Genomic DNA, 20,880 nt, shown 5'->3' with positions numbered 1-20,880 from the left:
TCCCAGCTCCTGCGACAGCCACGAACGCTCCCCAAACTGCTTTTTTTCCTAGACAGACAATTCACACACACACACACACATCTATAGCCTGTGTAGATACGTTGACACTTGGAAGCAAAATAGAGGAAAGCTTTTATTATTGTTTGCCATTTGAAAATGATTATCGGGCAGGATGATGCGTATTGAAGAGACAGCTGGTGGTTAGCATCCCAGCGAGCGCTCCCTTCCTAGACCTGGGGGAGCCCACACCACCTCCCGGCTTCTCGAGTGGGGACTGCCTGGTGCCAGACTTGGATGCCTCCCAACACAAATTAAAGGAATAAAATGCCTCCTAGATGGGAGGCAGGACGTGGGAGAGTGAGAATGCTGAGAATTTTAAAGGGATCATCACCTCAGCAGGGGACCGAAAATCAGCCTCAGAAAGAGCAGCCACCCCAACAGATGGGCCCTTCCAGTTTAGAGAGTCTTCGGTTCTGGGTTACTGTGGGATTCCAGACGCTGTCTCTCCTGGGCCCCACTCCCACCCCTAGCCCAGGGCCTGGGCGCCTCCCCACAAGATGGGCTCTCTCCTCCCAGTCCTACCCGGAAATGGAGCGGAGCTTTAGATAAAATTGCGAGGCCCTAAAACGACACTCTGTGGGGGACCAAGCTAACCAACATGAATCCGGAGATGGGAATAGGGAGCAGCAGCTTAATGGGTACAAGGTTTCCATTTGGGGTGATCAAAAGGTAGTGGTTGTACAACATTGAGAGGATCCCAAATGCCACTGAACTGTTCACTTCAAAATTTTGAATTTTATATTACGTGAATTTCACTTCCATTTAAAAGAAAAAAAGACTCTCCCAAGAAAGAGTGAACCCTTCTAGAATCCTATCGACTGGCCTATGTTTGACTCTGGACCTCGGCCTCTGCACTTGCTAGCGGGAGGTTGTAGGGGGATAAGCTGTCCCAATATTCTACAGTTGTTCCAGTTCCTAGCAGGACAAGGACTTCACACGGTCCGAGGACAGCGAGAAAATAAGATCAGCGAGCTGCCCAGTAGGCTGAAATTAACTGACCCTTCACGATCTGGATTTGGCAAGTGACTGGAACGTCTCTTATGTTCCTCCTCTGTGAGCTCAAACATGTCTTATGAGACTCCTGAGAGGAACCCATAAAAATGATTATGTCTCAGGCCAAATCTGGGGAGCTGTATATTTCAATCCTGTAACTTCATTTCTGTCTCTGCCACCAGCTAGCAGTCTCCAGTAAGCCCCTACATCAGGCAATGCAGCATTTTTCTTCATAGATGATTGCAATCTTCAACAGCACTTGCCAATTCAAAATAAAGAAAAGAGAGGGTGCTGTGAGCATGTACCCTACACATTTAAAAAGAAAATGAAAGAGGTCCCATCTTGTACTTCAACAAGTTGATTTGATACTGAGAAAATCATCCTTTTGCCAAAGGGTATTTTTACTTTGTGTGTCTGTATAAATACTCTTTTTTCTTTAATAGAAAGCACATCACTAGTGTCTAAAACCAAACATGGTTTTGATTGAACCAGACTTACATTTATATCTGAAGCTCATTTGCTAACAATAGAACTGGCTTTCCCATTTGCCAACATCAATGTTGACCTGTTTTCACCTAAATTTTATAGATGTCAGAAAAAGAAACTGTTCACTGCTCAGTGGCATACCCTGGCCTTTTTCAGCCACACTTCTTGCATTTTTGCAGCTCCTTTAAATTCCCCTTGTCACAAAAACTAACAATAAGGTCAAGTATTTCAGTAAGAAATATTGAATTATTATCCAACTTTGTCAAACAGCCAAGAGCCCACGAAGGCTAACCACGAACTGTGGAAGAGAGCGGCTTAACCTCAGGTCTCACGGCCCTGCCTCCACTGCTCAGGGAAGGGTTTTTGGCACTGGGGGCACCGGGAGGGCTGGGGAGGAAGGGGGGAGGCGGGCGGGCGGAATGGAACTGGACGGCTCACAATCACGTCCAAGCTCCCGTCCCTCAGGAGTGTCTCGTTGCACTCGCTCGCTGCTGCAAAGAGCCAGCTTTGATTTTTCTTGGAGAGGCCTCCAGGCACCCTAACATCTCAGCCATGCCAGCACCACGAGGCTGCCGAGCTCCCCTGATCCCCTGGCCATATCCCTGTCCATCAAGGCTAATTTCTATGACAACATAAACTTCACTGTGTAGCCAATAAACTCAAACCCGATGGAACTTGATGTGGCCAGGAAGGAGAATGACAAACTGGCAAGATGTCAGGGCTGGAAATAGAACTCGTTTCACCAGCCAGTGGTTTGGGAGGGGTAGAGATGGATTTATGTGTGGGTGTGCATGTGTTTTATTTGTTCTAATAACTCTAATAAAGATTCCATTAATCAATAAACTAGCTCTCACAGAGACGGAAATAAATGCAAGACCTCGAAAGCCAGCTTCAGGTCGAACCAGAAGCCTCCTTCATTCTCACTCTAACCCAGAGTGGCTAAGGGCATGGATCCTCTGTTACTTCAAGGGATCTGGGCAGGGTGCTCAGGCAAGAAAGATTCACTTTCTGCTGGGCAGGGAAGAGTAGCCTGTGAGAAGGTAGCAGCCCCAGGATGGGATGGAGGGATGTCAAAAAAGCATCCCAAGAAAGCCTCCTGCCCTTTGAGCAAGGCATGCGGCTTGTAGCAGTTCCAGAAAAACTCCCTTGAAATGCAAATACACTGACTGCTCAAAGGTGAGGGTCAAGACAGTTTCCCTTTATAAAAGGGGAGGTCCACAGTACAAGATTAGCTGGTGTAGGCTTGGGAAGAGAGGCAGAGGCCATGTGAGGTCCCTTATGGGCATGGCAGGCCTCCAAGGAGAGGTCTGGGAGGTGTGGGTAAAGAAGACCCCAAGAACCTGCCTTAAAGTTTTACTTAGGATCAGTCACGGGCATAGCTCTCATTACGTTCTTTGAATATGTGATCATCCAAAGCATAAACTTATCCCAACCATTTATACTTGTCACCCTCCCCTACTGAATGCTGAAGGGTCCTATGTGCCAAATTATCCCTCACCATCTCGTCAAGACTCGGGTCCACTTAGTGGTAGGCACTGAGCAAGCAATCGGATAAAGTATACCTACAGTCTGTACTGAAAATTTGATATTTTATGCTGTCATCTCTCAACATGTTTTATATGGATGCTCTCTTTTGATAAACATTCAGATCTCACATTTTTTTCTTCGTTATATATTTTGGTTTTTTGCGGTTTTTTGGGGTTTTTTTCTTTTTTTTGAGGAAGATTGGCCCTGAGCTAACATCTGTGCCCTTCGTCCTCTATTTTATATGTGGGACACCTGCCCCAGCATGGCTTGATGAGCGGTGCACAGGTCCACACCTGGGATCCAAACCGGTGAACCCACGGCCACTGAAGCGGAGCGGGCTAACTTAACCACTACGCCACCGACTGGCCTCCATGTTATATATTTTGATAACACAGATATCTGTTTTGGTTTTTAGTTATTCTAATATTGAATATGGTTTTCTGAAGTATGACTCGCATTGCACACAGATGTTGATGCTGCTCTAACCCCACCACTCGAACCGCTTTGAGAATCCCTCCAGCTCATCTTATCAATGGCAGTGTGATTTGGCATGCTACAGCGCTACACAGAGCCTGGGGGCGCTATCTCGCTCTCTTTTTTTCTGGAGCTCTCTATGTGGGATCTCCATAGTGGGGGGATTTTTCTACTTCTGAGAACTGCACTGCAGGGTGGATGTGGGGCTGGCGTCTAGCTTAGCTGCAGACCCAGAATGGCAAGGAATTACTCATCTTTCCGGATCCAGCTCAAATGTCATCTTCCTGCCTTGGCCAAGGAGTTGCTGCCTCCTTGGGGCTCCTCTCCCCTGGGCTCACCTGTCTGCTATGGCACGGCTGCACTGTATTGTCACTTGCAAGTTTATTTCTCTGTCTCTCCGAGCAGGTGGTGAGCTTCTTGGACGGAGGGGTATGTCTCCTTCATTTTCATTCCCATCAATTCTAGTAAGCGTTCAATCAGTATTTATTGAATGAATAAAAATGCAGCCCCTCCCTTAAGATCAGATGAGAGTTGGGGATTTTGAAGCGAAGCAAATGACAGCTATTCTCTCAAGTAACGCACGGGGTGAAGCTACAAATTCTTCCTCCTTTCAGCCCTCCACCTCCTTCCGCCCTGCAGATGGCTTAGCACTGGTGTCTGATAATCACCTGACACAATCAATAATGTTGTGCCTATCATTAAACAGGGGTCAGACGAGTAACTAGGTTGTAAGTCTTGTCTAATAGCATTATACCCAACACCTGTGTGTTCCATCATTGCCCCACGAACATAGTTTTCCTCTTGCATCTTTTAAATTGAAGAGATACTGATAATAGGTAACTCGGATAGTGAGCAGATCAAAGACAAAAGTGAGATGAAAAGCCTATCTTTTTTCAAGATTAGCTGTCAGTTTTCATTTGTTTAGGTGGGTAGGATATCATGTAAACAAGTCAAGAGTGTGGCCTCATCTCTACAGCCAGAGTATGAAACAGCAAATAGAAAGACCTTTGACCACAACAAGGCCGTGGCGTCTACCCTGGGCACTGAGGGCAAGGGGGCCCCTTGTCCCCTAAGAGACAATCAACTTGAAGTATGTTGCCCATGAAGAGGTCATCTGTGTCCAGGAAGGGATGGTATTGATGCTCTTGGACTGAATTTCTCACTCACTAAGTCAGGCCTGGGATGTAACTTTATCTGTTTTTTATGAAGTAATACATAGCAGGTCTTTTTCAATAAGTTAGCTGGAGCATGGTATGGAGTCAGCATGTTGGAAATTAATTCACATGAGTATGAGAAATTTTTAAAAGAATCAGTTTGCCTAAATTTATAGCAAATAGAAATAGGTTCATAAAGACTAGAAAAGTATATAAGTGTAAGGTCTTAATGAAAAGATAATGCAGAAGATGCTACTATTATAAAGGAAAGAAATGTCTCCTCCGGTGAATGAGTATGGGAACTGCTTGGAAATAGATGTCCACCCCCGGACGTCTATCTACCTACATCCAGATGTCTCTCTACACTTCCCCTCATCTCCCTACAGGGTGGTCCTGCACATGTGATGTGACCTGTCTGGGGTTCCACTTCCTCATCCTCTACAAAATGGGCATTTTTGCCAATTCTGTGAGAAATAATGGACCTCATTCTCTCTCTTAGTGTTGGGCAAACTCTAGCTGCACCTCTTAAAACGCCCCCTAATTTCTCCACTCTAAAAGCCACTCCAAATCTATAGGCGAGAGTTACTGCATGGTCCCTTAACGTACCATCTGGCAGGTAATATATTATTGTCCACTTTTAGGGAGAAGGTCAAGAGGGGTTTAGTGCCTCGTTCAAGGTCACACGTTTAGTTAGTGGGGGTTAAGGATCTGGAAGCCAGCTTTCTGCCACTTTCTGTTTCCCCCTTTCAATACACCACTCAACCCCTTAATGCAGAGGTGGCTGCATGGCAGCTACAAGAGGGAGGAGAAAATGGAAAAGCAGCTCTTCCTCCTTCGATTGTACGAAAATCACCCACTTTTTAAACACCAAGCCCCCCATGAATTGTGGTGGAAATGAAAGGCTTGTAGGACTAAATATAGGTGCCAAGTGCCTTACAAATACTTGGGTATTTTAGGAAACGAGAAATGGGAAATGAAATTGGCTATAAGCAGAAATCAAAACTATCTAAATTCTCTCTAGAAACTAATTGCTGACTTTTTAATGTCTGTTTTTGGCAATCTGAAGCATTCGTGAATTTGCTTAAGCAGAGAACGGCCTGACAAGCATCTCTTACTGGTATGGATTAAGTTGAACAGAGACGCTTTCCAATGTGCTTTTTACTGGTGCCAAGCCTTCCAGCCAGTTGCCCTGCCTACAGTAGGTGTTCGATAAATATTTGCAGAAAGATGAAAGAAAAGAAGGCAGAGAGGGTGAGACAGAGAGAGGTCATTTCTGTTCTCTAAGATTTCAGTAAAATGGGATATTAATTCCATATAAAGTGGATCTAACGAAATAGCCTGTAAAATGCTTGAAGATAGTTGGAGAGAAGCCTACCTATTCAGTGAAAGAGATTTAAAGGATCCAGGGCAGGGAACACTGCTGCCCTGTTCCCTGCTCCCTCCAGGCCTGCGCACAGGTGCACACAGCCTTGCACACACAGGTGCTCCGTTTCAGGCTGCAGCCAGGTTTCCTCAGGCCTTGGGCCCCTCAGCTCAGCACTCTCCACTGCATAGCACTGCCTCTCAGTGATGTCAGTTTAGGAACGGGGGACCTGGTGCTGCCCCTTCGTCAGGTGGCGAGGAGGACCCCAGGGCCACTGCTGGAAAGGTAAGAGTTGAGGTTGACAGGAATTTCTTGGCTTAGGTCTTTCTCTTGTCAGATGAGGCCAATGCTTCCAAATTAAGTCCAGATTAAGTTTTCCAGTAGCAACATTTACATGAGATTCAACACATCTAAATGGAAACCTTGGAAGAGATTACAGATTGGGAATTGAGGTTGGGGTAGGGTCAACATTTCTGTTCTGAAGGCATCAACGCGTTTTATATTTATGGTTTATGTAATGGGACGTCTCTGAGTTCCTTCAGGGAAGGAGCCTATGGTAAACCAATTGCCAAACTTAGCCATGATATTCAGTAGAAAAATAGTTTATAAAACACATAGAAAAGTATTACTTTCAAAGAGCAACATTTTAAAAAATGTTAAAATAGTATTTAAAAAAAATTGTTCCACTTGGGGCTCCCAGTCTGTGACTCAAACTAATTGAAAATTTTATTTATGGTTTTTAAAATAATCATCTTAATTACTGTGAGTAATAATAACAGGTACCATCTATTTTTTATCTATTATGTGCTGGACACTTTGCTAAGTACTTTCATGTCTCATTAACTCATTTACTTTTCATACCCTCCATTAAGTAGATGATAAAGGAGATTGTGTCTAAACTGTTAGCTTAGGAACATAGTCTTTGGAATCAGGCAGATCTAGGCTTGTTAATAGCGGTGTAACCTTGGGCAAGTTTGAACCTCACTTTCCCCATCAGTAAAATGGGGATGAAAACAGTACTAACCTCTTCATAGATTGCTGGGAAGATTGAGATAAGGGCTGCAAAATATTAAGCAAAGTGCCAGGCAAATAGTCAAGTGTGCCATAAAAGTTAAATATTGTTTATTATTATTATTAGATCATGCTACAGGTACCAAATATGGCTTTTTCCCAAAAGGAAATTAAAACAATGGCCTTCAGGGCCATCCTAAGAGGGGAAGGAGGAAAACTATCTTTGGTCCCCATTCCTTTCTCCCCAGGATGTTCACATTGGTGAGATCAGGGCCAAGTGGGCTTCCAGGACAGCTCAGGAGGAAGAAAAAAGGGAGAAATGGGTAGCTGGCATGTCCTTGGTGCATTGCAGGGGAGGGAGTGGCACTTGGGGAAAGGTGGTAGGAGGGGTTAGGAGGAACAGTAACAAAGGGGACTATTGCCAGTGGGAGCCTGTCTACCGATCCTGACACCCATCCTTCTCCCACTCACTCCCCTGCAGGCCTTGGGAGCAAAGCCCAAGGGAGATCCCTCCCACAGGGCACCCCTGCTCTCTGGGAAGCGACGTTTGGGGCATTCCGAGGCGGCCTGAGCCAGTGGCACCGGGCAGTGCGGCTGCTTTGGTCGGCCTGGGCCCGCAGGGCCCCACAGCGGCTCCAGAAGCTCCCTGGGAAAGAAGAAAGCAGCATCTTGCGTGTGTGGCATATCCTAAAACAAAATAATCACTGAGAGATTTGATGGACTCTGACAGGGGGAAAAAGGGAGCGAAAAAGATGGAACAAAGATGCCATTTTAAAATTATTGGCTCACGTTCAGAATTTCACTATTTTCTATGGCAAGGAGCAAGTAAAAAAAATTCCTCCTGTTGATGAATATTTTTCTACAGTCATCGAAGGCCAAAGGGCTCAGGGCTTCCGACTTCCCCTCTTGGGGAACCTGTGAGCCAGCGTTCTGGATAACTTACGAAAGGACTGGATGGAAGGCAGGAGGCTCAAAGGCCCCCAGCTAGCGGCTCGGATGAGGGACGGGCGCAGGAGGACACGCTGTGTTTTCAGTTCGGATTCTGTGATCTTTCTGCCAAACAGGGGTTTACAAAGCAAAAACCTCCAGAGAATTCTCATACTTTCTGGCTTATTCTCCTGGTGTTCATCTTAACAGGAATCAGCTGTTTGCCTTCTCACTTATACAGCGTGTTGCCGAGGAGAATTTAGCATCTGGTCTGGCTATTATCGAAAACAAGAACATCCTGCTCTGTTGGGAGAACCACTGTAATAAAAGGACAGAGATCATTTGCATTCTGGATTCCAGGGTTGTGTCTCGGTTCAATATCTGCTCTCCCTCCTCCCCCGATGGCTTTCATTTTAAAATTTCCTGATGCATCCATCACTCTCACCGTGGTCTCCTTTTTTCTGAAACAGAGGGGCAGAGTGGACTTTTTCCCTTCGCTGGGAGGCAGGAACCACTGCCGTTTTTCAAACACTGACCCTCTCCTGCAGTGTGATAAAGTTGAACTACCAGAGGAATTTTTTTTTTTTTTTTACAACTGCGGAAATGAAAAAGTAAACAAGACTGGGACTACATTGGTATTTAGGCTCCAGCTTTTTGTTGTTGTTTTCATCTTTTTCTTTTTTTAAGCATTGGGCTAGGAGCCTGAAGGAACCATATAATATGAAAAACCCTGAGAGGTTTTATTAGCCAATAAAAAAACCTTAGTTCCTATTAACCACTTAACCCCTTGCTAAAGTTCCGCACTTCTTCCTTCTTGGAGCCTTCTCTCCCTCTCATGCCCACGAGGAATGAAAGCTGGTCCTTCCGTCTCTCCCTGCACAATTGCAGTTCACAGTCCGTGTTCCAGAAGTTGCGGTTGAGAATTGTATTCAATAATAATCTCTGTGTTTCTCATCTGTGAAACCACTAATAGGAAGATTTTGATAAGGAGTCAAATTTTCTATGCCCCGAAATCCACACACAAAATGACTTTTTAAGCACACTGCTAAAAGGGAGAAAGGTCACTATGATTTTCACGATTTAAATATTAAATGACTGTTAGAGAAGACAGAACCAGACTAAGGCATTACTGGAATATGTAATGATTGCCACAGAAGTCTCCTCTCCTTTGGGGGCAGAAAAATAAAGAGAAACTCACAGAGAAACAGAAAGTGAAACTGGTCAGAGCTGTGTCACTGTCCGAGATGGATGGAGTTATAAAAAATAAATGACCTAATTTAGGAAGGAAACGACGTCCAAGGAGACTTATATCATAAAACCGTTGTATTAATACTCCCACAATTATGCATGACCTGTGGTTTTGTTGTTTGCTTTTTGCTGTTTTTAAAGAATAAATTTGCACATTCGCATCAATCCATCATCCAGTTGTGTTTTGGGAGTTCCTGGTACTCCCATCTCTCAAAAAAACATCCTTAAGTTCTGCCACCATATACTGTATCTCCTAAACCCACTTTCTCTCACTTTCATTTTCCACATCCGGGCTAACTCTGGTACTTATGGTTCTGCAGGAGAAATGTCCTAAGGCCTAAGGAGCACAAGGCCACAGGAGACCTGGTTGCAATTTGGTGTTCTGGCCTCATTTAATGCTGCAGAGACAAGACTAGTTCTTTTTTCTTTTCTTTCTTTCGTCTTCTCCCCAAACTCCCCAGCACATAGTTGTATATTCTAGTCGTAGGTCCTTCTGGTTCTGCTATGTGGGACGCCGCCTCAGCACGGCCTGATGAGTAGTGCTAGGTCTGTGCCCAGGATCCAAACCAGCAAAACCCTGGGCCACCAAAGTGGAGCGCATGAACTTAACCACTCGGCCACAGGACCGGCCCCAAGACTAGTTCTTGAGGGGATTGTGTGCTTGTGTGGAAGAACTTTTGCTTGTCTTCCCCCCTACCTTTTTTTTTTTTTTTTTTTATCATTTTGCTACATGGTCTTGATGTCTTTATAAGAATGACAGGTGGGGGGAAATTCTTCCCCTTCTGCGGGCTATAGAGTGGGACAGAATGACATGGGACAAAAAGATAGCAATCAATAAGTGAGCTACGTTTGCAAGGCTAAAACATAAAGCAGGTTTTCCAGAAAACCCCACTAAGTTGCCAGACATCACTGCAACAAGATAATAAGAAAACAAATTAAAATAAGTTTTAGTCAAAGTTAAGTGGGTTTCCAGAAACTCGATCCTTCTGGTTTCCAACTGGTTGAGCATGTCTGAACAGCAGGACGGGTTGAGTCACAGAAAGCTTTTGAATAAAAGCTTTACAAAAATTCATTATAACCCCTTCTTAAAGGTCAGCTTCACCGTGCTCCTGACATCTCAGGAGCATCCAGTGTCCCTTGTCCCCTCTAAATAACCAATTTGAAGAAGAGTAATTGCTTCTTCAAGACCTGTGGGAGGAAGGCGGTGCTTTTTTGCAGAATCTGCAGGAATTACAAACATCTGAGGCAAACAAGTGCCGTGTCAAGAAACCCTTATGTGTGTGGCGAGCTCCATCTCTCCCCGAATGGCTGCTCAGGCAGCTCTTTCCATCTCGCCAACCTGCCCCCTCCCTGTCTCCCTTCAGGCATGCATGCGCACATCACTCACACACACACACACACACACACACACACACACACACACACACACTCTCTCTCTCTCTCTCTCTCTCTCTCTCTCTCTCTCTCTAGTATATTACCCTTTGCATCTGCAGTGGATTCTTTTCTTTGCTAAATTTTGATTCATAATTTTTTTAAAAACTTCATGTCCAACGCCTCCTGATTAAATAGCTACTGTGCTGGGAAGCCCCTGGGAAGCTACAAAGAGGCTTGTTGGAGTGCACAAGAATGGCGGCCAGGAGGGGAGAGATCCCCTTGCCTTTGCTCAGAGCTCATCATTTACATATGGAGCATCAGCTCTCCATGTATTGGTTCCTCCCTGGCCTTACTTAAGCACGTTCTCCAGGTGCGAGGAGAGAGCCACAGGAGGGAGAGCAGAGGTGGGTGGAGAGGAATTGGAGAAACCCGGAGTCCCTAGGCCTAGTGTGCAGGCCGGCTGTCTCACCCCCTGCACGTTCTCTACACCGACCCCAGACAGCTCAGGCCTTGCAGACTCTCACAGAAAAGCATCCTTCCAGGCCCTTAGGAACTGACTCGAGGAGCAAATGCGCGAGTTTGCCTGGGATCTCACAGGTGAGCTGGCCCACACTCACTAAAACCGTGACAATCAGTTTAAGTGTCCCCAGAAAACTTAACGATGATAGGGTGGCAGTTTTATCATAAACCCCCTACCTTTCTGATGCCCCTAAACTGTTGTTTCCTAGGACTGGTCTCTAAAATGATTTTAAATAATCGGGACAGAGAGCCCAGTGGACTGGACTGCCTGCTGTTAACCTGACAATCTAGGTGGGGTTGTCTGCTTACATGGGACAAGAACCTCCAGTTCTGCCGCAGATCTGGGCTGTGTCACTATTGTTAACCACCCGTTTCCAGAGGGAATGAAAAATCAACTGGTGAAGATCTGTAGGCCCTGCTCTGTCCGTCTGTGAACGAGGGCTTCCTCCACCTCCTCCCTCGCCTTTGCAGGCTGTTCTCAAATCCCATAAATATAAACATGTGGCTCTTCAACCGCATCTGTAGATAATAACTTCAGGGGGCTTCCTGTTTACATGGCAATACCCATTTCCCAGCCAAATAAACTCTGCGACAGAGAGCTGAGGTGTTTATTGGGCCAGTCTCGGCTGGGATTGAGTTAACAGGAAACACCCACTCTTGAAGAAATGTCTGAGGATTAAATATTTGGGGGGCAGGGGGCACAAAGGGTCAAAAACACTGGAGAAATTGCTTTCTTCTTCCACCCGTCTTTTCCAGTGAGAAACAGAAGCAGCCATGATAAATATGGTCAAGCAGGCCAGGCCCAGGAGAGCCCCACGGCCGCGCTGAGGCAGGGAGGAGGGAAGCAGGGCCTCCCTCACAACACGTCCACACCTCGGGGGGCCATTGGGTGAAGGGATGGGAAAGGTTGATGGACATCCAGCCCTGGGAGGCCCCTCAGTCTTCTGCCGGCCTACCCTGTTTTAACGAGCAATGAATTCTCACACCAGCCCTGTCAATAAAGCCTGACCTAAGAATTTAGAGAGAGCCGTTAGCCCAGTGGTTCTCCATTGGGGCGATTGTGCCCTCCTGGGGACATTTGGCAATGTCTGGAAACAGTTTTCATTGTCACAACTGGGCAGGTGCTACCAGCATCTAGAGGGTAGAAGCCACGGATGCCGCTCAACGTCCTACAATGCACAGGACAGCCCTCCCTACACACACACCAAAGTATTATCCAGCCTGAAATGTCAACAGTGCCAAGATCTCGCCCAGTGCCTTTCCATAAACCAAGAAACTGAAACCCAGAGGTGTGAAGTGATTTGCCCTAAACCATGCTGCTGCAGAAAGCTGGAGAGGACAGGAAAGCCACTGTGCCCACCTCCTATGGGATGCCTTTTCAAGTCACACAGATGTTTAATTTAAAAGGATAAATATACATCCTCAAAGAGTCACAAACAAGTTTCCTGGCCTACGTTCACCCAAGTGCTCTTAGAATGTCTACGGGTCTTAGAAATTAGCTGTTTCCAGGATTTCTCAGAAAACAGTGTCCAAGGGGTAAGAAGGAGCAGATCCACCTAAAGGAGGCCTCTAACTCTTCGCGTGACGTGGCCCACTGGCGAGCGGCTGAGCTTCTCTGCACCACGGTTTCCTGGTCCCTCTTTTAGAACTGTGGTAAGCCAAGACGTACAGAAAGTGCAGGACCTAAAGAAAGCAACCACTCTACCCCAGGCCCTCAACCTTATCGCAGGGGAGGGACTTGCCAAAAATAAACAATGGCCCAGAAAAAAAATCTCCAAACCATGCTTATGCTCGCTAGCAGAATTTTTCTGAGACTAGAGAGCTCCAGACCAAAGTCTGTTTTTACTCATCCTTGGGCTTTGGTTGACTTTCTTTTTAAGAACCCAAAAGAGATGCGGGAAGGAAGACAGATGACCCCCTATGCCTGGGCCGCCTGAGAGCTTGTGGCTACAGCCAGGGGTTCACTTGCCCGGCTGCGTTCACGTGCCCAGAGATTAGAATCACAGAACCACTGAAGCTGCTGTCCTTACACCCTGACTAGTGCCATTGCTGGAATAAGGGGCTTCACCCAAGGATGGAGGGGGGCACACCTTCTTTCAGACACAGGCTGACAAGGAAGTGGGTTCATGGCTAGATTCTTCGCCCACCCCTCTTAGGAGCAGGACAAAACAAGACCCAGCGCTTACCAAGACTGTTTTTCCTCTCACCAGTAATATAGGCTCTCTGTTCTCATCCAGCCCTGGCAAGTCCTACGGCCAATAACAGGCCAGGTGTAGGCAAGAGGAGGTGTCAGAGTAGAGAAGAAGCCGCGGACGAGAAAAGACCCAATGTACACACATAACAAAACCAAAAAAGCCATTTTATTGAAAATTAAATTCAAACTTCAAATTAATATTACAATCATGAGAAAAATGCCAAATAATTCAATTTACAGTTGCAACATACAATACAAATAGTCCCTTTGAAGTTAAGAGTAAACTCATCCACAATCATGACCTGTGGCACAAAGCAGAATTTGTACAATATGTGCATGGAAAGCAAATCTTGGGGAACAGCAATTGGAAAAAAATAAAAACGAAAAGCTTGTATTTACACAAAATGCTACAAATATTTTTGTTCCACAGAAATCTAAGAATGGTAAAGCATATCCAGAAAAATGGAATTTTATTCAGAATACCTAAGAAATTACTGTAAGTTATGGTTTTGGCTGATATATTTCAAAGTACTGCGTTAAAAAGCAAACAGTTATTTGTAAACATGAAGTAAACAAACATCTAAAAAGTTCTCACAGAAAATATTTTTTTAAAGGCATTATCTTTTTAAGAACAACAAATTCAAGGTTTGGAAGTGTCATCTTTTATTGATCTTATTTATTAATGTTCTTTCAAATATCATAGATTTGATTACTGTTTTTGCTAATGCTTTGTGTTTCCATGTCCTCACCTAGACTTTGAGTCAGTCCCCGTCGTGGGGATGGAGGGAACTCTAAGCCAGCACACACATCTCCCCTCTGAATTTGCAATGGATGGTCCCTAATGGGGTGGATCTTTTAAAAGGCTCTGGTGGGGTAAGACAGACTAAAGGACAAACAAGAGCTACTCTGTCGAGTCTCTCAGTTCCAGGCTGGATGTCATTCCACTAATCGAAAACCAAAGCTTCGGTACCTGTTCTGGAACTCTGACATAGGTTAGAATGCGTGGGACAGCCGAAACAGACAGAAAAGTGGCTGTGCTGCTCACACTCTCAACTCCAGCAACACTAATGCTCCCTAAAGACCGTGCTATTTTGACCTGAAATAGAGTGCATGGTTCCACAGTAGCAGTAAGGCTTTGCTTGGGTCTTGAAATCACAAATCATACACATGGCCCAGTGCAAATTAAGGGTTCAGTTAAGGAAAAAAAAAAAAAAAAAAAAGATAAAAGAAAAATTTAACCTCCAGGCCAAAAAAGGGCAGCATTTGATCTAGGAAATGTAAATTACCCCATCGAGTGGTTGGAATGAGGGTGGAAGGAAGAAGTACTTGAATTCTTCCCAAGAAAAAAAACTTTTAAAGTGTTTCTGGGTTGCTGCCTGCAGCCACGATAATAACATTTCAACACAAAAGCATCCCTAATGTCACTTAGTATGTGTACTGTAAACTTAAAAAAGCCCTTTAACATTAAAAAATAATGTACAAATATAGTACCTTTTTTATTAAATAGGGTACAGCTGGCACTGGCGGTAACATTTTTATGTCAATCAATTAAAATCGAAATGTGTAACCAGACACTGGCTTTTTTAAGTGCTGCTGAAACAAACACACATAGTTTACACTTACAAATAAATGGACAGTGGTGTGCTTCAAGCTACCACATGCAAACAATAAATAGTATCAGTTACTACTTCCATCTTACTTCAGTAACAGAAAAGTGGCTTATTCATCTAAGCATACTTGGTATACGACCTTTAGAAGGCAAAGTGTTTTGTTTTGTTTTCCCCTCAATTTTTATTAGGAGGAGTCAGGATGAATTCCCAGAGGCTCCCAGGCGAGAAGTACAGGTCCAACTGCCCGGCCCCACGGGCTGTCCTGCCATGCTTGGCAGCCTAGGAAGTCGGGATGGGGAATGACTAGAGAGCATGGGGCCTCTGGGGGCTGGAGGCCCATCTCTGCAAAGTTCTGCTTAGCGGGGCTGGGAATTCAAATGAAGGGGCCCTGACGTTGGGGGGGTGGGGCTGGGTGGGCAGGCATTTGTCTGGCGGTGTCACTGAATGATCCTGGCTTGGATTAAGGAGTCACACTTGAGAATTTGCCCCACGGCCGCCAGGAGTGGTCAAAGTGCAGGAGGGGTTTTAACTCAAATCCAGACGTGGTAGGAGCAGCCCAATTCCACACAGCCAGCCTTCCCTTTCCCCTACCTTGGGAGAATCTGAATGTCAAAGGTCGTCCAGGGGTCCCCATGGGCTGTCTGTTCTCTCAGATCAGCTCTCTGTGGAACTCCCCTGCTACTTCAGATGACCTTGCTCTCATAAGACAATGACTTAATTCTGCTCCTTTAAATGCAAATTCTGTGGAGAGCTGCCGGTGGGGCCTTGGGTGAGGCAGATGTGGGTTCCCCCGATTGACTGACTGACTGACTGTTTGCTAAGGCGGGTTGGTTAAGAATCCCGGGTGCAATTTGGCTTTCCTGTATCATGGGAATCATGATTGATGCCTTAGCCACGTGCATCTTCACTATGAAGCCTGGCGATTTAGAGTTTTGCTTTAACTAGGAAACCACAGAACTTTCTTCTGCAGTTCAATGATTCACTTGTGCTTGTCTTTTTTAATATGACAAGAGTCATTGCTATTCGAAAGAAATTAAGAAACCACATCACTCCAGCATTAAATGCTGATAAAGGGCAACAGAAGCGATAAAGGGCTAAGAGTTGTTTTTAAATCCCTAATTATTGCTTAAAAGGCAAAGCTTAGAGGCAATCAAAGATCTGAAAGAACTAAACATAACATTTCCTTCATACATCACAAAAACAAGCTACATCTAAAATATTTGGAGATGGAAGTATTTTTAAAAATCACATTGTGCCTGGATGAACTGAAATTGCTTAGCAATATTTCAGATATGGCTCTAGCCCACTGAAGAAATTTGTTATTTAATAAAGAGCACTTTTAGAGACCGAAGTCAACATATCAATACACTAAGAAATGTTTCAAGGGTCCAAATGTCATTAAATAATTATAAATATATCTTTAAAGTTATATGACCATTCACGTTAGCAAGTTACCTCAGATTTTACACATATTCATAATTTAAAAAAAAAAAAGAAAACAAATAACACACAGCCAAACGCAAACACTATCTATACCATTATGGCTATAATAAGATATTGCCATTTTCAGTTTTGCATAAAAGGAGAGGGGGGTTGGTTTGTGGGATGGGTTTTCTTTTTGGTTAAGTGGGAAAAGGAAAACAAAAAGTACAAAAAAAGTAAAATAAAATAATCTAACCTGATCAGTATTTTTGAAGTCACTTTCTCAAAGTAGAAAAAAAAAAAAAAAAAAAACCAAAAAGCTGAACCAAACAGTTCAAATGAGTACTCGCGTAGGTCTGAAAGCCAAGTTTGGAACAGCGATCTGAATGGAGCGAACTGAATGGAGCGCCCCATCACGGAAGCATCCACTCCGCCTCTTCTCCCTTCGCGCGCACCTCGACCCGCTTGGGAAGCGGCTCTGCGCATGCGCTGGTCCAGACGCAGCGCAACCGGGAGGGCGCGTGGGTTCAAAGCACAGGGAGGATGGGGCTCCCTCCTCCTCCTGCTGAACCTGGAGTCCGCCTCTCTGAATTGGCATATGAGCAGGTTGTTTATGACAACAGACCAAACAACAAAAGCAACAAAAATACCTTTTCTCCTTTGTTTGTAAAAGTACATTTTAAATAGAAAACCGTCTGAAACCTGGTTATGACTGTCTATCTTGGGCCTTTTGCTTCTCAAAATCTCCCCTCCTATGGTTGCAAGATCATGACTGACTGAGTGAATGAAAAATCTTCTAAAAAATAGGCACTTTGTAGATAGCTAATCGATATACATATATATGCACTCTCTCTATATATGTATATATTGATACACTTGGGACGTGGCTCCCAGATACCGCTGGGCCATTGCTGAGGAATTTCAATACGGTCGCCAAACAGATTCATCCATTCTGCCACTAGAATTCAAAACAGTTGGGGAACTGCTGTGGCTTCCATCAGCGTCAACACCATCATTCTGGTTAGGCAAATTTGGATTTAATAGCGTGCTGCCATTCGAGGTGGTGGTGCATGGCGGCAGCATTCTGGAAGGAGACCGGTCTCCCCCCGGCACCATGGGGAACTGATAGGATCCTGACGAAGTGCCATAGTAGAGATATGGAGTGCTGCTGGTCTGGAAGGGTCCACTCTGGCTTTGGGAAGAGCCGGGGTAGGGTGGTGGCAGGTAGGTGTGGTAGTGAGTGGTGGCGGACATACCGAGGGACATGCCTGAGGTGACTGGCGGGGTGTAAGTAAAGGTGGCTGGATAGTGCATTCGTGGGTTGGAGAAGCGGCTCTCAGTGAGGGATGAAATGCTTGGGAACTGCCTGGGGTCTGAAAAAGGGCCCAGTTCTGAAGCACCTAAAAATTACAACAGAAGATGGGGGGAAAAATCTGTAAATATCAATTAAAATAATGATAGAATTTTTACAAGAAAGAAGAAAACTTTAGCTTCCCAAAAAGGAACAGCAAGCCACAAACAGACCTTCAAATGCACCGGTCACTACACAGTCTTTTTTTTTTTTTCTCACTTAACACTCTTCGCAGCATTTATCCTCATGTTCTTCACCCGCAGAGAATCCCAGAGGGCTTTGAAAACCCCAGTTGTGCTAGGTCGTCTGTGTAAGCCAACCCAACACTCTGATCATATTGATTCACTCACCAGACTTCAAGACTGAGTCCTCATTGACCTTTTTCTCTTTTTGTTTCTCGTTGCTCCTCAGATATTTGAAAGTGACATTTTTACTAGGTTGGACAAGGTCCTTTTCCTCAACCCAATATGAAGATGTTCCAGAAGGATCAGATTTGTTATTGGCACTCTTGGCAGGTCCCTTAATCAATGAAGGAACTTCAAAAAGATATCCTAACACGTTCCTATCATTTCTTTTCAACTCTTAAAATAATTTACAATCTTGTTTTATTCTTCATCTTACTAACAGATTTTCAAAAGAATCAAGCCAGATTGAAATCAAACCAGATTTCAACGTATTCTGGAACTACCTTACTTATCTGGGGGCGTAGAGGGAGGGTCTAGCCCTTAGAAATTCTCCTGAGGGTCATAAACTAAATAAGTAGGTTTTGGACGTAGTGGGGAAAGGCTTGGTACCCAGGAATCACTGCATTCCACCTCTTGATGGGAGACGTGGGACCTGATGGAGGCCAGGTGCCGACAGTAGCTTTGGGGACAGGCTCACTGCTCAGGGAGATCCAAGAGGAGGGCACCTCACCATGTATTTACTGGGCCCTGTCCCACATCCTACAGAATTAGCTTCAGGCCAATTTGAACGGGTAACCTGGATGCAAAGGTGGTTTTCCCCTAAAATGGAAAGTCCTTTAACTTCTAAAGCTTACAGTATACATCCTTCACAGATATTTCTGGTGCTTAACTTATGAAACCACGGTTATAAACCACTTCATGTGGAAATTAGTTTTCTGAAATGCCTAAAAACCTATAGTTGTCATCTTTAAAGATTGGGTTATGCTTTTCTAAAACTGACAGAATTGTGACAAGCCCTTTTATAACACCAGTGTTAAGATTTGGAGCGCATCTAAAATCTTTCAATTCTTTGGATCTCGTATCTTTGCTTTTCCTATAGATTTTACCTAGAAGGGAAAGCACTTAGTGATTCTTGAAGGCCTCAGGGAGTGGGTACTTGTCCAGCCCCATTTTTATTTAGCCCTTGTTCTTGGATACTACATTATCTATTAAAGGAATAATCCTAATACTTTTCTTTAAAGGGGCTGATGGAGAGTTGTTCATTTTTCTTAAAATGCACACTGCCTGTGATTTTCATAAAATGCTAGGCCCAAGTGCCACGATGTGCATTTGTAATAAAAGTGACGATTTCAAAGCAATGCAGAGTTAACAGAAGTTTTCCTCGAAAATGGGACAGTACCAATCAGACAGCCCCGCCCAGCCCAGCCCAGCAATTAAAAGTCTCACCTGCCTGGCTCTTCTTACTGAGAGTGGAAGGCCAGAGGCAGAAGTCAGAGGTGGCAGTGTCATCATCTGTAAAATGAGGGGGATGAGCTCTAAGTTCCCTTCCAGCGCTAACGTTCTGTCACCGTGAATTCCAAGACAGAGGAGAAGCAACAGCTCAGGGGAGGGGGAGGCAGAGAAGTTCCCAGCCCTCGTTAGTGCTTTTCCCGGATCCACAGGCCCATAAGCAGAGGGTGAAAAGCCAGTGAGCAGCTTCTAAGACCAGAAGCAAACACTTTCAAGATGACAAACCAAAACTCACACAGGCTGGGCAGTTACTCTCAGCTTTTTATAAATTGTGCCATCCTCAACTGGCCTCTACCTAACCCTTCCCAAAGACGAAACTCTGACAAGCTCCAGTTTAAAAATGTACAAGAAGCGATGACAACAGAATCGCACGTGGGGGCAGATGAGCGGTAAGGTGCCCCTGCCGCACGCTTCTGCACTGCCTCACACGATGCAGGCACTACAGGGGGGCCACAGATGTTCCTCGCCCGCCTTTTCACTGTAGGGCAGCTGGGTGAACTGGAGTTGGCAGAGCTAATAGTTATAGGCAGGCCCCTTCTGGAAGCATTAAGTTCAATGCTCAGACCACGTGAGAGAAACCAGAATAACGTGAGCAATTTCAAACGGAAAGAAGTCACACTTAAAACATCCATGTGTGCCCCCCACAGAAGCACAGAGCTCACACAGACAGGCCTGTCAATGTACAAAATGCTTCTCGGGGGTATTTGTACTTACGATATACCATAGTCATAATTAAAATTCCATGTGGTTTCCCTTATTTTGATGCAGAAGCCTCATTAAAACCCTTTCTGTGGGGCCCTGCCAGTAAACTCCAATATGGTTTTGAAGGTATCCCTCCACCGCCCCAACTTCTCTATATTACCTGATACATTTTGCTGACGTTTTTATTATCTATCACGTGCCAGGATCACTGTACCTTTCTGGTTTATAGATCCCAGCTAATGCGAACTGACATTCATTTTTCAATTAATGAGCTCTGGTTGTGGTTTATAGAAAACAATGCAGTGAATTTCCGCTGGGTTTACACAATTTTGACCAATCCCTTCTAGTCATTTGAGACTGTACTGTCTTGAGGACTAACTCCTTCGGGGCAGAGAGTTAATGTGGACTTTAAAGCGATTATACAGTAATTTTTATAACTTGCAAAAACCAGAATTTTCTGGAATTTGCTTCGCTATTTTTGTGTTACCAAGAAATGTTTCTGAAACATACAGCAACATGTTCTCTATGAAGAAATATTAACAACTTGCGACAGTATCACATGAGATCTCCTAGATAATAATCTATGATGGGGAGAGAGAAGGAATCCTAAACTTAAAAAAAAAAAACCCAAACATATACCCCTTCCTAATCTTCAATTTATTGACAATAATTGTTACAGAAGCAAATGATACAACTAAGTTTTCTTTCATTGAATGGGGTTGTATCTGAACTTCTAATCTCTGTTTTGTATATGAACTCAGGTTACCTTTT

At 44.6% G+C, this 20,880-nt stretch overlaps 1 protein-coding gene across 7 annotated transcripts in view; it reads right to left on the bottom strand.

Annotated features, from left to right (window-relative positions):
* The window catches only part of RUNX2 (RUNX family transcription factor 2), a 315,448-nt gene that overhangs the window by 90,720 nt on the left and 203,848 nt on the right, over positions 1-20,880 (bottom strand). For 3 of the 7 annotated variants that reach the window (XM_070244667.1, XM_070244669.1, XM_070244670.1), the window contains one exon: positions 13,477-17,762. The exons of 2 other annotated variants lie outside the window; for them this stretch is intronic. In XM_070244667.1, coding sequence (XP_070100768.1) covers positions 17,284-17,762 — 479 coding nt within the window. In that variant the 3' untranslated portion in view covers positions 13,477-17,283. Of the gene's footprint in view, positions 1-13,476; positions 17,763-19,344; positions 19,411-20,880 lie in introns of those variants that run through there. 2 more of the 7 variants (XM_070244666.1, XM_023624254.2) reach the window with 1 other exon arrangement.

The sequence above is a fragment of the Equus caballus genome, chromosome 20, assembly GCF_041296265.1.
Source record: "Equus caballus isolate H_3958 breed thoroughbred chromosome 20, TB-T2T, whole genome shotgun sequence".
Taxonomy (NCBI): domain Eukaryota; kingdom Metazoa; phylum Chordata; class Mammalia; order Perissodactyla; family Equidae; genus Equus; species Equus caballus.
The sequence above is the reverse complement of the archived record's forward strand: the minus strand, read 5'-3'. Positions and strand labels throughout refer to the sequence as shown.